Here is a 16,624-nt window from a genome sequence, read left to right as displayed (position 1 = left end):
CCAATAAAAAAAAGTTTGCTGGATGTTTAAATAAGCCACTGTTTGCCAAAGAGTTTGCCATATGACACATCTGGTGAGGACTTGTCAGTGTTTTTTATACAACTGGTTTCAGCTGCCCCAAGGTGGCCAATTATTAGTGAATGCAGGTGTAAGATATTTTGTTTCTTTAGTATAGAGATTAGAAAATGTGGTTTTATTGTGCATTTGAATTTCATTTTAAAAGCATCTAGGGGCAGAGGAGAGATTATCCATCATTTACAACTAAATCTAGCCTCCTTCAAAGGTGCAACACATAAACGGTGCGTCCATCATGAAGTGGACATGGCGGAAACTAGCCGACCATTAGCAGCATTTTGTGCTAATGGCATGACTCACTTGGCCCCTGGAGAGTTGGACAGAAATGAAAGACGGGAGAGGAGGAAGAAGGAAAGATAATAGCAGCCGCTCTGCAGAGTGAAGGAACATACTCTCTCATCAACATAATGGGACTCGAAGATGAGACGTGAGATGCCGGTGCACTCCAGCTTAATGCAGCGCCATCAAATTCCCCCAAATGTATCATAAGTTCTTTGTTTTGAATAACATTGACAAAATTGTTGACAAAAATATTCAACTAATATTGTTGACTCACCACTTTTTCCCATGATGATATATACTGTATGTGCCAATATTAGTATTTATATATAATAGAATCAAGAGGGTATTTTAAGTGTGTGAGATGAGTTGACAAGTTACTGCATTTTAATAACATTTTAATATGATTTCATTTTGATATTGTCAGATAGCTTCTGTAAATTAACCCTATGAAAACATGTCAGAAGTACTTCAGTGCAATTAATAATGACAAATCTATACTATACCATTCAGGAGGGGAAAAATAGACAATGCAAAGATTTTAGTAATGAGTAATTATTAGACAAAAAACTTGATGAACATGATTTGTATAACTTTTTAAAGGGCTTTACACTCAAAATGACGGTAAGATTACTTACGTAGTGTCGACAACCCAACTATCTGTTGCCCCAGACGTGGGCGAGGCCATCAAGCCGAAGGAGGCTCCCACAGGAGGTTCCCGACAGTGGACTTTTGACTCAAACATGGAGGCCAACATGAGGTGTGGGCATCCTCAAACTGTTCTTGAAAGTCATCTACACTTAAGAGTGGAAAGCAGGATGTCGTGGCTCAAAGGTGGCTGACACAGGTGATTCACAGGCATGAGGCCATGTGACCTGAAGCAGGTGAACAGATATGGGGAACCTAACATTATGCATGCTACTTACAATGTATGGCTCTACTAAAAACAAACACACACTATTTATCAGATGATATGTATACTCTGATACTAATGCATGTGCATTATGTTCATATCAGGCAGTAGGAAGGCCTGACCACAAGGCTGAATTACCAATGCAGCAAAGTGGGCAATTCACCCAATGCCCTCAGGGCCCCAAAAGCCCCAGGTTCACTGTGTGTCAGTTTGTTTATATATACACATATATATATATATATATATATATATATATATATATATATATATATATATATATATATATATATATATAGGCAAGGGTCACAACATGGGAAGGCGGTCCAAACAGGCAAACACATCAAAAGAGGAAGACAGGAAATCCAAAGTCCTAAATATCAGAGAGCAGGTAGAAACAGGCAGGAAACACATTGCAGACTCCAGGTTTCAGAAAACAGACGCTAGAAGCTAGAAGGCAAGAAGGCCAAGGCAACTTTGACAATCTGTTCTCTTTCTTTTTAGTTGATTGGCGAGTGCCGCCATCTACTGTACCAGAGTGTAAAACATCATGACTTTATGACATTTGTCATTTAAACACAATACTATTGTTATTATTATAATACTTTTTTAAAAACTGCATATCAAAGTTATATTCTGGATATTAAACCTGTTCCATTCCTTTGCCTGAACTTGTTTGTCCCCTATAGACCACCCTTCAGTCTGTCTCTTTCCACACTGAACGTCCTACACTCTATGAGCACATGTACAACAGTTTCTTGACAGTTGCATATCTCCTTTTTTCCAACACTGTCTTTTTCATGGTGTATAACAAGTTGACAAAAACATTGAGTTCTGTCCTAATCTACAAAAAGTAACAACTTCTTTTCAACATTTACTTCCATCCCTTTTTACTGACTGATGTCTGAATTTTGTTATCATTTCTACCCTGATTGTCATTATTCCAAATTTCCTGCTAAGATGTCATTATTTCGTGCTGTATTACTAATTTTGCTTCTGAAATTTCTGAAAGATCATTTTTGTTAAAATTTTAATTTATCTACAACCTCATTTCTCTCCATTCCAACATGAGCCGGCTCAACAAACATGTACGTCATTAGTTGTACGTACTATTCCTAATAGTTGTACGTTCTATAATGACAAGAACTTAATTTATCTCGAACTGTTTGACCAGATTGTATATGAACATGCCATTCATAAAGCATGGCTGTAATCAAGTATCTATGTAGCATTTCTGTGATTATTATTACTGCTATTATAAATGGTATGCCGTTTGTATTGGTTACCCATGAAGTCTAGTTCATAGATTATGGTTGCATGGTGTATGAAGCAGCAAAAATGTAATACAATACAATACAGAGCCATGAGTCAAAACACACCCATTACTGCATTGTTGGTGAAATCCAGGAAACTGCCATTACATCTGAGGGGAACTAAATTAGGACGATACTGGATTAGAACTCAGGGTGGATTTAACAAAAATACAGCATCGACTGTCCTGTAATTGATGGGAGTACTCAACATTAGCTGGTAAAAGCTTTGGATTGGACATTAACAGGGAAGTGAAACATTTCAAATGAGATACCATACAACATATTCCAGTTTTTAGGAGCAACATTCCTCATGGATATTTCCACAACCCAAGGTAAATCTACATATTAGAAAAGAGAAGAGAATGGATTGAGAGGAATGTTGACATACTTGATTCAAGATTACCTGAAGAAAAGCTATTGTAGTTATCTAAATATGTTTTCAGATGGATCAAACACAACATAATAATCATGTAGGAGTTTATTTATGTTCTAAAATCCAACAATTGTTAAAATAAGGAGGAGGTTCAACCAATGAAAATAGCATGTTCAGATTCTGCAGCTGCAATAGACACCACATCCAGTCCTACATTGTTTTAATTCAGAGATTTTTAAAAACACCGCAGGGACCAAACGGAGAAGAACCTGATGGTTCCGTTTCATCTTCTCACCTGTACCTGTAGCCACTCGCACCACGCACGCGCTCCCTCCTCCGCGTTATGGGCGGATGGTGAAAGCCTCAAGCAGCTCGCTGTGAGCGAGGGATGGCAGAGGCAGAGAGAGAGAGAGAGCTGGAGATCGATCAGCCCAGCCTAGTCCCGAGAGACACTGAAGCAGAAACAACGGTGAGCTTTGTTTCGGATGGTTCGGAGGCAGCTGGTGCATTTATAAACTAGAAATGTCTCTGTTTTCTCCAGATGATGAGTGTCGCCATAACAATTAAGCATTTTTGTGGTTGCAGGGAGTGCAATATGGAGTTGGGTCGTGTGCTGTTGATGCTTTTGACCTTAACGGGAAGCACATCAGCGCTGCCCGAGCAGTACAGAGCGGTGGTGAGTTCATTCTCTCTTTATTAAGAGGGGAGGAAAAACATGCAACTGTACTAAAACTCTTCAATGTGTGTGTGGCTGCCCTTCGGTTATTGGGCATTATGTATTTAAACTTGCTGTGTAATTGAGCGTTATATTTACTTGCTCAGTCTAATGATAGGTTAGTCGATGATTTATCACTTTGTTGATTATATTTTTAGTTCTGGGTGAAAGACGCATTTCAAATATATATAGTAATATATAGTAACACATATGTATGTACACATATGTATACATCAAGTTAGTAAGATGTCAAACCATCAGCAGGTTTTTGGGAAAACTCATTCAATCATATAATCAATTGTCAATATGTGTATGGCCTGTCTTTGCATCATGTACAGATTTCTATCTCATATTAATATGAGAATCAGGGTGTCATGATGGCAGAGAGGCTGGTGCACAGGAAGCATCCATGTGACTTCTGAGGTTTAAAAAACATAAAGAAAAGGTATTATATAGACATGGTGTTCTGTATTTAGGTAATGTTTTACTTATTTTCAGGTAAAAGTAGGTTTAAAATAAAAATGACAATTGTCATTGTTGTATTAGGATAATAGATTAAGTTGATTGCACATCTTCAGTGATTACCAAGTATTTAGATCCTGAAAGGCAACACAATTTAGAAATCTGTGAGCTTCCTTTGTTCACGCAAACACTTCCTCAAAAACAACATTATTTTTTGCGCAACTTTGCATGTGTGTAAGATAAAAGTAAAGTTTCACTTCCGCCATGTCTGCTGGTGTTTTGGGCTGCAACACATGATCATGTGAGTGGAGTCAAACAGTCTTCCAGGTGAAATCAGACAGCAAAAATAGTATCAGTATAACATTTTTTAAAATAAAATAGAACACCAGAAGTAGCTGAAAATTATACATTTTTGGTGAAAGTAAAATACTGAGTAGAACATTAAACTACTTGTGGTGGGCATTTTATGCAGTGTAAAACCCACCGAAAGTCAACTGTTGAGGAACGAGCCACTACCTTTTCCTTTCTACTAGCACAGTGGAAGGGTGGAGGCGGCGCAGGAGGAAGGGCGGGTTTCAAAATCACTTTTAAGAAACCGATTTGACTGGTTTTGTTCTAGATATGCTTAGCATCAAACCGTTCACACCAGATTCAACATCACCTGCAGTCGTTTCTCAGTTCATCTGCAGTATGCCAATTGTCATACGCACGCGGCCTTTATCCATCTAGCCACTCACTCAACCGATGATATAATATCAATGAGTAAATTCACAGTGATTAGAATGGTTTTAATGGTGAAGTTATTCACCACCAAAGGAATTAAATGTGTCTTTATGACCCAACATCCATGTGCTCTGATAATATATTTTGAAAAACCACAAAACGACCAAATTTGTTCAAGTTTCTTTCTTTTTTGTGCAGGATTGGCTGAGCAGGTATGGCTACCTTCCTCCTCCTGACCCGCGCACCAGTAAACTGCAGACCAAAGAGGGGATTGAGAAGGCCATTCGTCTCATGCAGAGGTTTGGCGGGGTCCAGGAAAGCGGGGTTCTCGGTAACAACCTCTAAACACGGTTCTATCACGACAATATATTATGTGTATCTGAGATGTTACATATCTGGGGTGTAATCTGCCTTTTAGTTTCACCATATATGTGATTAACTTCTCTTCCAGACAATGAAACCCTCAAACTCATGTCTACACCTCGATGCTCTCTCCCTGATATTGTTGGAAATGAGGACATGATGAGGAGGAGGAGGAGGAGGAGGAAAAGATACGCCCTGTCAGGCCTTAAGTGGCATAAGACAGACCTCACATGGAGGTGTGTTTCCTGTCATCTTACACTGTGGCTTCATGTCATCACAGAGTTTTGTGTGTCACAACAACAAGTACATTTTATATAAAGGTTACGGCTTTCATTTTGAAGATTTTAATTAGAGCAACATGTTATGTTTTAAAGCCAATGTTATGATCAAGGATAATTAAATAGAGGAAGTTAGGCTTTTGGGGAAGTGTGTTAGTGTCTTTTCTTTTTATCCATAGTCCCACAAGCTCATCAATATGACATCAAATACATTAAGAGAAGAAATACATGGTGATACAAACATACATATTTAAATACACAATAAGGTTGGTGGTATTCTAAATTAATCTTGTGTTATTTATTTTAGCTGAGGGCTAATACCCAGTTTGTGGTCGAGTTTACAGCAATAGGACCTTAAAGCAACAGGATGCTGTGTGTGATAAACTACAGTACCCACCTTGGTAACAATGAAAGGAATATGCCACCAATGCCATTTAGTCATTGATGTGTTTTTGGACAACAATGTGGCACAAATACACAACATCAGATTTTGGCTACACAGGAAATACTGGTTGGTTTTAATCTTTACATTGGATTTGTTGACAATAACAACAAAAACTCAGAATATCGCCAGACCCTATCCGTTAACTTTGTGTTAGGCAGGAAAAATGAAATAAAACTAGAGGACAATTCAAACAGTCTACAACTTTGTTACAATATATAATCTGTTCTTGTCTGCAGTGTCCACAGCTACCCTACGCCCTCCCTCTCACCCGGTCTGCCTCGCGATTTGGTGGACATGATCCTGACTCACGCCTTCAAAGCCTGGAGCGACGAGGTCCCCGTGAGTTTCCGTCGGCTGCCGAGTGACATCAGGGGGGCGGCAACTGGAGGGGACATCAGAGTGGCTTTTGCACGCTCGCTTCACGACGACGGGTACCCTTTTGACGGGCAGGGTGGCACCCTGGCCCACGCCTTCTTCCCTGGCAGGGATGAAGTGGCGGGTGACACACACTTTGATGATGATGAGATCTGGAGCTATGGAGGTATTTACTGATTGAACTCCTGATGGATGGATTTATGATGGCTGTTCACAAGACGTGTCTGACAATCTGTGCTCCGAAAATGAAAAACTGTTCCGCAGTAATCAAAAAGGAAACGGAGACTATTAGCAAAAGAGGAAAATATGTCTCAATCATGGTTGTATATGTGATCTTCTTCACACATCCTCAGGCCTCAGCAGCAGCACAGACCTGTTCACAGTTGCAGTGCACGAGTTTGGGCACGCGCTGGGCCTGTCCCATTCATCGTCCGATCCGTCCATCATGAGGCCCTACTACCAGGGTCCTGTAGGGGACATCCCCAACTACAGACTGGCCCTGGACGACAGGCATGCAATCCAGCAGCTTTATGGTCAGTAACCAGTTGGACTGACCACAATCTGGATCCGAGTGCAGAGTATCAGTCTCTGTGATATTTACTTAGTCCCATTTACAGTATGTGGCATTTTCCACCATTCATTATTGTCATATTCTTGCTTTATTGTGGAATTAAAGCCTTACTGTGCAGGTAACTATGACCATTGGTGGTGTATGGTAGATAAAAAATGCAGAAGTGGCCCTGAACTAATGGTTGCTTGTTGTTAATGTGATGATAGCTTGTACTATAAGTTAAAACCAAGAGGCCGGAAACCTCCTCCTTATGAAATGATTTATTAGTCTGGTAAAAATATGTGGAAAGGTGCACACACACAAACTGGATTTCAACAGTTTCCTTCCGAGTCTTAAAAATAAAGAATCCTGTGTGTCAAGCTCCCCTGGCGAAGAGAAGAATGTAGGTTGCTTGCACAATTTTTGCAGCGCTGTCATCAGCGTTCACCACCTCTTCAACGTTTCCTGCTGTCACCGTTCTGTTGTAGGTGTGAAGGACAGCAGACCACCAGGAGGTGTTGATCCTGACCTCCCACGCCTGCCCAGTCCCCCATCTCCAAGACCAACACAGCTGTAAGTAGAGCCAGAGGAAACAATCACTGTACATGCATCCAGACAATAAGCACTTATCATTTGCATTTACAAACTAAGAATATCCTCTCAATGCACTCTGTTTACTCATGAAGGATGAGGAGTCATTTAAGACCAGTAGATGTTGATAAAAGCCTTCTGATCGATTCTCGCTGTCACAGTGGCTGGTCTTGTTGCACCCTCTAGTGAATATGTTATCAAACTACATCCTACAAAATATAATAGGACGTAACTTTTTTCTGTCCCAGTTCTGACCCCTCGTTTCACGAGCGCTGTCAGGGAGGCTTTGATGCAGTGGCAAATATCAGAGGAGAAGTCTTCTTCTTTAAAGGTGAGAAGAAATCATTCTAAAAACGTACGGCATAGATATTTCGCAACATAGAAATTGACTTAAAAGTCTCCAAAATCATGTTTACATTGTTCATCTCACAAAAATAAATTCAGAATTAGCTGGTGTTTTAGTTTTATCGATAGACTCGTGAGTCTGCATATACAGTGACACATGTCATGTTCCCTCTCTTGTCTTGGAAAGGTGCACACTTCTGGAGAACTAAGCGAGACGGGTCATTGGTGTCCCTCAATCCGGCTCAGATTAAAAACTTCTGGATCGGCCTCCCGCAAGGAACTAAAAAGGTCGATGCCGTGTACGAGCGAAAGAGTGACAGCAGCATCATCTTCTTTATTGGTGAGGAACTAAATCCGGTGGTCTTGCGCAGCGTTGGTGAATCTAATTGTGGTTAGTCAGAGTCAGAGCAGAAGATGTGAACGTGGTTGATTCTTCTCACGTATGATATTATTTGTAGGTAGTGGTTTTGAGCAAGGGAGAAATGCTTCTATGGTGCAGGATTAAACTAATTATGTCAAAACAGCAGGAATCCTAAACACATTGCATAACAATACCAACGACCCTTGAATGAGAAACCATTTAAGCATCACAAACATATTTTTACCTCTAATTTGCACAAACAAATTCAGATTTCTTTCCTTTGTCTGTTCAGGATCTCTGTACTGGGTCCTCAAGGACACAATGGCCATGAGTGGCTACCCTCGGCCCCTCTCCGAATGGGGCATGAGGTCAAAGAGCGGGGTGCTGGTGGACCGAGTGGAGGCAGCCTTCATCTGGGCCCACAACGGCAAGACCTACCTGTTCAGCGGTGGGGAGTTTTGGAGGTTTGACGACAGCCGTGAAGGCGAACATGTGACCAGGCAGCCGGAGCCGGGCTACCCACGGGACACGGGCATCTGGGGAGGAGTGCCCACCCACATGGATGACATCATCAGCTGGGGAGCAGGTAACAACATTGTGTTCAGAGGCATACATGTTTTATTTTAGGGGGATTACATTTTGGTATGGAAGGTATGACGTTTTAAAGCAATTGAAAATAACTGATTAAAGTCAAAATTAGAAATGATTATTATGTAAAATATTTAGTTACTGTTTGTGCAGTGTGGAAGAAGTATTATTTGCTTAAAGGGACCCTGTAGAGTGTTTGACGACTAGTAGTGCTGATGTTTTATTAATTGTGTAATGCGAACAAAAAGGAATGAGAGTCACACTGCTGCTGCTGCACTTTAGGAGATGCCTACTTCTTCAAGGACAACCTTTACTGGGTGCTGCAGAACGGAGGACTGAACCAAGACGTCGTCACTCCTAAATCCATCGCTGTAGACTGGCTCAGATGTCCAGCTCCTCCTGCAACCTCCACTCCTCGAATCCCGAAGTGCGGCTGTGACTTGAAGGGATCATCTTCATTTCTAAGAAGCAGCTGGCTCCTACTGATCTCTGTCATAGTGGTAGTTCATGAGTTTATTAGAAAATAAGTAGCAGTTGTTGTTTACTACTTCCCTTGTTCCACTGGTGTGTAGTAACGGCTCTTTACATACTTATGTCAGAAAAATGTTAAAGATCCGCCTTAGTTTAGCATATGAGGCCTGTGTTACTGTAAATACTTTAACAGAACACATTGCTGACCCGTGAAAACAATGCATTGTGCATCCTACCTCTGTCCTGCTATAGAATATCCTCCGACATGTTGGATTACATGGAGCCTGTATAGGAGAATGCATGGAAATTCATGGCAATCTTCTGACCCTCATAATGAGGTCTTACAAAACCACCTCATGTTTGGACAGTAAACTCAAACATAGTGAAGTGCAAGTCAATTTCCTTATCAAAGCACATTTCTTTAGTTCAGAGTATCTTTGTGTATATGCCGTGTTGAGGTTTGTTGTTGCCACATTTTTATATATTATTTGGTTTAGTATTGTACATGTAAATGATTGTCAGGCAATCAAGAAGAAACATTTTTTTAGTTGACAGTCAAACTGATGTTATTATGCATGAAGGTATTATTGCAGCAGTTCTGCAAACAGAGATGTTGGCTCACAGAACAGTTGAACGCAATCAGTCATTCACTTGGTAAGAGTTCAAAGTAGAGTGACAGTATCAAGTAATCAGTCAGCGGGGGCAAACTAAGCCGGCAAGGGGCGGGCCGGTGTCGGAAATTATATTCATAACAAAAAGCAAACAGGGCAGAAATAGTCATTTATACAGATTCAAGCTTAATTTCTGTCTCATTTGAGTTATTTTACTATCATGTAACAAAAAATTTTTTTATTCTTATATTTTATTATTTAAAATAGTCACTTGGGTATTTTTAATGTGGATCAAAGCACTGCAAATCTAATGCAGTAAATCATGTAATGCTTAAAGGGACAATTCACCCCAAAATAAAAAATTAGAAAATATTTTTAATTTGGTGTGAATTACCTAGCTACGGAGTTATCGGCCTTAGAGAAGGCAGACATCTCTGTGGTGAACTGCCCCTTAAGTTAGTAGGGTTTAGTGATGTTGATTGAATGTAGGCCATATTGTAGTTACGATAAGGGATGGTGTGTATGTTGCACTGTAGCTGCAGGTCTTCATGCAAGAACTCAACACACAAGTCCATGTTTAAGTGCCTATGAGCATGATTAAAATGTCTTTGTGATAAGTCTGTTAACTCCCCCTTGATCCTAACTCCTTCAGAGGCTGAGTTGTTGCTGTGCACGGTTCTCATGGTGCACATTCATGACTATATCATGCATATCCAGTGACAATCCTGTGTGGATTGTATAGACCGTTGATGGCTATCTCCATTAGAAACGCCTATCTGAAACATATCTCAGTGCCATCAAGTCTGACAGGTACAGCAAGTCAGATATTTAGTGGAGGAAGAGCACAATGGTAAGAAATCTCTGACTGTCATTTAGCCTATGAACGAGTGTCGTTGTTTCACATTCCTTTTGACTGCCTTTAGATGGCTTGATATGAAGGAAGAGCAGCTCGGATTTTACAGTCTGATAAACAAATCTTAAAGTAAAGCGATACACATGTAAGAACGTGATTTTCAACATTAAATATAGTTTCTCGTTTTGATTGGTTACTTTGCTTCAAACGGCACTCTGACATGGAAAATAGTGTGTGCATAGGCCTTCATCTTTAATTTAGAAATATTGAATTAATACAATGTCTCTAGACAACCACCGCATTTTTTGTCTCAAGCACATTCAAGTTATACAAGGGAGGTAGTTTGCGCAGACATTTTTATTACATTCTTTCAGAGGGAGTTGTTCAGGTTAACAGTATGGCTCAGATATTAAAGTTAAAAACAATTACTTTTACTTTGACTTTGACGTGAAAGTATAGTAGTCTTTAATGCTTTGTGAACATACCTTAAACCTCTCATGTGTCTGGCTCAAGTTCTATCCAAGTGCAACAATAGGAATTCAATTTGATGCAGTTTCTCAACACAATAAAAGAAATACAATAATTACCCAGTGGAAAAGGTATTCAAAACAAAAGGAGATACTGACACCAAATCATTTTAATTTAGAAACACTCAAGGGGTCACAGTTATGTTACATGTGCAAAGTAGAGCAACTGTGTGATATATATTATAGTGAGACATAATGGTGTTCATTCAATTGAACATGTCAATCCTTCATTACACCAAATAACAGAGGCTTCATTGTTGTGATACATTTTGCAGCGTGCCGACATTTCCTTTACACTAATGAAGACAATATTAAGGCAAATAAGTTTCCAATATAAAAGGAACATTAAGGTAGAAAACAACTTAAAAATTAAATCTTATTTGCCAAGATATTACAGACTTGAGATTTAGCTATCTAGACGATACATGTTGGCAGATTTTAACATGACTAAATACAAAGACTATATTGCTGGATTTCTAAACAAGCATTACCACATCTACCCTGCAAACCTAGTGCAAGTGCAGCCCTTTTACAGGTACCTGACTGTGGCACTACCACTTTAGAGACAATCATGAGCTCAAATTAAGGTAAAAAGGGTGTATCCTCGATGCAAACCAGTTTCCCAGCAACACCGTACGTGGCTGAGACATGTCAGCTTTAATGGCTCTCTACAACCTTCCCAGAAGAACGGTCAAAGCCATCAGCCCCACAGAATAGCAGGTTTTGGAGCTAGAGCTGGTTGTGACGGATAGTGCTGGCTGGAGGTTTCTGAAGTTATTCACAATTAAAGGTGATGTGCTGTTGGTGACGTAGATCATTTTGCTGAACTTGTCAATCTGGAAACAGGATATTAAGCCAGTTAGGTAAACGAAGCATCGTTCAAACATTTGTGCTGAATCCCCAAAACTCACCACATCTTTGCTGACTTTAACCGTGTCCTTGAACACAGTCCAAACAACAGCCTCATTGCAAGAGGGGGTGGTCAAGGAGCCAAGGTAGCGGTAATACCTGGTGGTATCCACCCCGGGTATAAGATCAGTCAGTGATATTTGAGATACTTCAGAGGAGTCGCCTGAGGGCAGAAACGGGATCACTGCAGGAACTGTAGCATTTTATCCAAAAACATTAGATAGAATTCTCCACAATAAAAGCTATAATCTCCTTACCAATGTTTTTGATTTTGGAAAGGTAGGAGCTCAAGATATTCCAGCTGGCAGGTTGGCCGGTGGCATTACCTGACATTTCCTGAAAAGTGAGGACATTAAATCAATTGTTTCCCCACGCCTCAGGAAAACATGCGTCATGGGAGTTGTGGCATAGACATAAACAAAATAAACAGTTGTGTGACAAATGAAACTAAAAAGAACATATTGATGATTGCAGTCACACAGTTATAAAAATATTACACGTGGAGCCATGAGGTGTGAGACATAATTTAAATATATTAGTGTTACAAAAAACTGAAATGCATCTTTTCTTACCTCAATGAGGAAACCAAGAGCAGCAAGTCCTGTACTATCTGAAACAGCTAGAGTTGTGTTCCCAGCATAGATTGCCTTGCTGTTTACGATGTGAAGCTGGGAGGGAGTTACGGCAAGAATAAATAAATAAATATTAATTTCATGGCAAAACTAACTTATTGCTGAACATGAGAAAGGGAACTGCGTGCTACCTCCATGGGATAGCGCTTGCCATTCACAGTGTGTTCGGAGCCAGGGACAGAGGAACCATTGCCCCAGTGCAAGTGGAACTGCAGGCTGTCATATGCCCCGGACAGGCCTCCTCCTGAAATGCTGATACCACTGTTGAGGGTGACTTTGACTGGAACGTGGTGGAAAAACAGAATGGACTATTAAATCAAAACTAACAAAAGAACATAGGGGGAAAAAAGGGGGTTGATTGAAAAGAGGTTGCCTTTGGGCTACTTGGGAGATAAATTGATGCCAAAAATGTCAGCATTATAATCTATGTTTATAATCTCGGCTACGCCTCTCTTTGTGATATCTTCAGGGAGGGAACTCTCACTCGCAGTAGAGCTGCATTGTTACTTAACAGGTCAGAACATTTTAACCTACGGTCAACATCTTTAAATGCTCATCTCAAGTGCAATTAAAACAGTTGGCACAGCTGATTTCTGTCCACACCCACTTCTCACCTGTCTTTCCAGTGTTTGTGATGCTCTTCAAGGAGTTGCCATTGAAGTTATTCAAAGTGAATGCAGTCAGATTGGTGTCAAGTTGGGCAGATGCTGAGATGATGTTAATGGGCGACTGTCGGCTGCCATTGCAAAACTTGGTAGCAATGGTTGGCCAGGTAGAATCATCTACAAATAGGAACAAGGCTGTTAGTAGCTGAAGAGAAAACACGGTTAAGATGTTAAGTGTGGCCAGTTTGAGATAAAGGGAGATACTCACTGCAGCTTGGCTCATGATAACACCAGGCTAGAAGGGGAAACAAAATGCACTTAGTCATTCTGACAATCTACAAGGAAAGAGTTCATATTGATTCAAGATGAACATAACAATACAAATACCGATTGAGTCTGAGGCACAGTGTGCGCTGGGCACGAGGACGCACAGGGCGAGTACAGCTCCAAGCCAATTCATCTAAAATAACAAACAGAAATTTACGTACCACACTTTTTTTTCACCCAAAACAAATGAGCATCACCATTAATTCCTCGACAAGAATAAATGAGAGAATAAACTAAATGTAGTCCGTTTCAAATGGCAAATGATATAGACGCATTCCCAAATTACGCATATGCCACAATTTAACAATTTTTTAAAATAATGAAATTGGTCACAAACTACTGCGGGAATTGAAAACCCGACCGCCTCACGTAAAGACCACAACGAAAAAAGTCTCTTTAGACAATTGGAGGTATTTCGTCCACAGCGGAGCCGCGAGTCTTACCTTTGAACACCTGCTGCTGCTCTCTGGCTCCAAACAGCGTCTCATCTTCCTTCTTTTATTCGCTCAGCCCATCCAGTGACTGCTCCGACACCGCCTCTATCTCAGGTGCATTTACCTCCGTGACAGAATTCCCCGGGATCTGATAAGCAGAGGAGATGTATTCCTGTATTTCGGACTAATACGTATTGCTGTGATATATGAATACTCTGTATATAAAATGATAGTGCGACATTGCTTTAAAAATCCTTTTTACGCTTTGTACTTGAAATATGCGTTGGTTATTTGTATTTTAAAAAAAGACTTATTAACTTAATGATGTGTTAATAAGACTATTTGATGTTCAATAATAGCATCATAAATAAGACATTTATAAGCAGTTAAAAATAATTGTTAACAGTTTATATACCGCTTACAATTGTTAATTGAAAGTCTAATGAGTTTCTCACAATTGTTCATTACAATATTACATATTTGAGTTCAACTAACTTTATCTATATATAGTTGTTAAACCTTTTTGTGTTGCTTTGTTAAGATTAGTACATACTTTGTATTGCATTCATTAGCAGTTAACGATGCGTTTGCAGCGTACTCATCTGGAATGAGCACTACATGTTGTCAAATTCATAAAATGTGAATAAAGAATTATATATAAATACAATGTAATTCCAAGTAAAAGTACAAAGTTTAAGTGCAAGTAGGAAAACAAACTTCATGGTGACAGGACCTTTATTTCCTGGTTTAGTTCCTGATTATTGTCCCATGGCTTTATAGTTCCTGGAACCTTTTGTTTCAGACAGTGATTTGTTTAAGACAGATGTGTTTTGAGTTTTTCCTGATCCGATGTGAGGTCCTCTGAGCCAAATTTGTGATTTGTGATTTTGGGCTATACAAAATATACTGAATTGAATTGAAATTGAAACCAAGAAGCAAGGACCACAGAAAAACTCATTTTATTTAACAATCTTTCATTTTTTCGACATACTCAACTCAACTTTTCATGGTAAGAAATCCCATCACTCGTTCACACAGTGACATGTGCCTGTGGCTCTGGCTTCATACTTCAGTTTTCATATTTTCTTCTTCCTTATCCACCACCACAGCCCTGTTGGGCTCCCTCCTGTTCTCTGTGCAACATGTACGTATCTTGTCACCTCCAAGTTCCCAATAATTCCAGTGCCACCATGCAGATTAATGCACTTTGTCTGAGGTAATTTCATTAAACACAACTGTGAGCTTGTACACTAAAATGTTAAAGAGTGCCTCCCTAAAAAAGGGCCACAAAATTGCTCAAGGAACTTGATAACTCTGACACATAGCCGGGCGTTTCACAACAGTTTCTCAATCTTTTTTTAGTGCTTCTTGTTAACAGAATCATCATTAAAATCATTGTATGGTTATTAAATCACTTCATATTAATTCACAATACACAAATGCAATAAGCTACTTTTAGGTTATACTCTTTTGTCTAATCAGTTAAGCTCTGTGTTCTTCATCCTGGTCTGTTCAGTCCAGTTTTTATGCCTTTTACTTTGAGCAGCTCTTCTGGGATTTCAACTCGACACAATGCAGAACCCACCATAGTTGATATTGAACATTACTTAAGTCGTGCACATTCCCTAATACCTTTGCAATCAATCTGATTACCAAACAAAAGTGAACACCTGGTAAACTTGGGTCTGGTTGGTGATCTAGTTGATCCAGAATGCTGCAGCTCGTGTACTCACAAAAACTAAGAAAAGAGATCACATTACTCCTGTATTAGCTGCTCTGCACTGGCTCCCTGTAAAATCAAGAATCACATTTAAAATTCTTCTCCTCACCTACAAAGCCTTGATTGGTGATGCACCATCATATCATAAGGTGCATATAGTACCATATTGCCCCACTAGAGAGCTGCGCTCACTAAATACAGGGCTACTCGTGGTTCCTAGAGTCTTAAAAAGTAGGATGGGAGCCAGAGCCTTCAGTTATTAAGCTCCTCTTTTATGGAACCAGCTTCCACTTTCAGTCCGGGAGGCAGACACAGTCACCTCATTTAAGAATAGACTTAAGACTTTCCTCTTTGGCTGGCTCAGGTTTGGCCCCAAATATGCTCCTGTAGGCCGACTGCTCTGCTTTGGGACATCTTAGGATACACTGAGCTCCTCTCTCTTCTCTATGTCCTCCTGTACGAATTAATGTCCCATCAATGCACATTTCTATCTCTGCTTCTTCACTGGACTCTTTGTGCTTTCTCGCCTCACAGGTTTCCATGGATTGTGGTTATATCTGGACCCTGGTCCTGCCTCCTACCTCCCTTCTCTATCTCCTTCTATAAATTCATGCACCCTTCACATTGCTAACTTTGCTCCTTCTCCAGAATCTTTGTGCTTTCTCGCCTCACAGGTTCGTGGTTATATCTGGACCCTGGTCCTGCCCAACACCTACTGCTATTATTATTACTATTAGTTGCATTGCTATTAATATTGCCAACACCTTGTATTATCATTATTATTCTACC

At 40.0% G+C, this 16,624-nt stretch overlaps 2 protein-coding genes across 2 annotated transcripts; one reads left to right on the top strand and one right to left on the bottom strand.

Moving 5' to 3' along the window:
• The first annotated feature begins 2,707 nt into the window (after positions 1–2,707).
• mmp25b (matrix metallopeptidase 25b) lies at positions 2,708–11,786 on the top strand. Its single transcript, XM_034558948.1, has 12 exons — positions 2,708–2,909; positions 3,201–3,419; positions 3,536–3,626; positions 5,049–5,181; positions 5,302–5,449; positions 6,173–6,477; positions 6,665–6,844; positions 7,350–7,434; positions 7,701–7,783; positions 7,985–8,137; positions 8,451–8,744; positions 9,029–11,786. Exons 3-12 carry the CDS (start codon positions 3,546–3,548, stop codon positions 9,271–9,273), a joined length of 1,707 nt encoding a protein of 568 aa, XP_034414839.1. The 5' UTR covers positions 2,708–2,909; positions 3,201–3,419; positions 3,536–3,545; the 3' UTR covers positions 9,274–11,786.
• Positions 11,787–11,876: 90 nt separating this feature from the next.
• LOC117749094 (carbonic anhydrase 4-like) lies at positions 11,877–14,219 on the bottom strand. Its single transcript, XM_034559308.1, has 9 exons — positions 14,125–14,219; positions 13,742–13,814; positions 13,623–13,649; positions 13,364–13,531; positions 12,881–13,029; positions 12,690–12,785; positions 12,375–12,453; positions 12,120–12,280; positions 11,877–12,044 (listed from the first exon to the last, which is right to left on the bottom strand). The coding sequence occupies exons 1-9, from the start codon at positions 14,167–14,169 to the stop codon at positions 11,877–11,879; spliced, it is 966 nt and encodes a 321-aa protein (XP_034415199.1). The 5' UTR covers positions 14,170–14,219.
• Positions 14,220–16,624: the final 2,405 nt, after the last annotated feature.

The sequence above is a fragment of the Cyclopterus lumpus genome, chromosome 19 (genome assembly GCF_009769545.1).
Source record: "Cyclopterus lumpus isolate fCycLum1 chromosome 19, fCycLum1.pri, whole genome shotgun sequence".
Lineage (NCBI taxonomy): Eukaryota > Metazoa > Chordata > Actinopteri > Perciformes > Cyclopteridae > Cyclopterus > Cyclopterus lumpus.
Note: the sequence above shows the minus strand (reverse complement) of the source record. Positions and strands in the feature narration are given on the sequence as shown.

Bases quoted from the DNA above. Each gene is read 5' to 3' on its own strand.
- LOC117749094 (XM_034559308.1), bottom strand. From the start codon at position 14,169: ATGAGACGCTGTTTGGAGCCAGAGAGCAGCAGCAGGTGTTCAAAG. The intron at 13,532-13,622 runs GTGAGTATCTCC...TCCTATTTGTAG, and splicing joins TTATCATGAGCCAAGCTGCA to ATGATTCTACCTGGCCAACC. The intron at 12,454-12,689 runs GTAAGAAAAGAT...CTCACTTTTCAG, and splicing joins CTCTTGGTTTCCTCATTGAG to GAAATGTCAGGTAATGCCAC.
- mmp25b (XM_034558948.1), top strand. From the start codon at position 3,546: ATGGAGTTGGGTCGTGTGCTGTTGATGCTTTTGACCTTAACGGGAAGC. The intron at 6,845-7,349 runs GTCAGTAACCAG...GTTCTGTTGTAG, and splicing joins TGCAATCCAGCAGCTTTATG to GTGTGAAGGACAGCAGACCA. The intron at 8,745-9,028 runs GTAACAACATTG...GCTGCACTTTAG, and splicing joins CATCATCAGCTGGGGAGCAG to GAGATGCCTACTTCTTCAAG.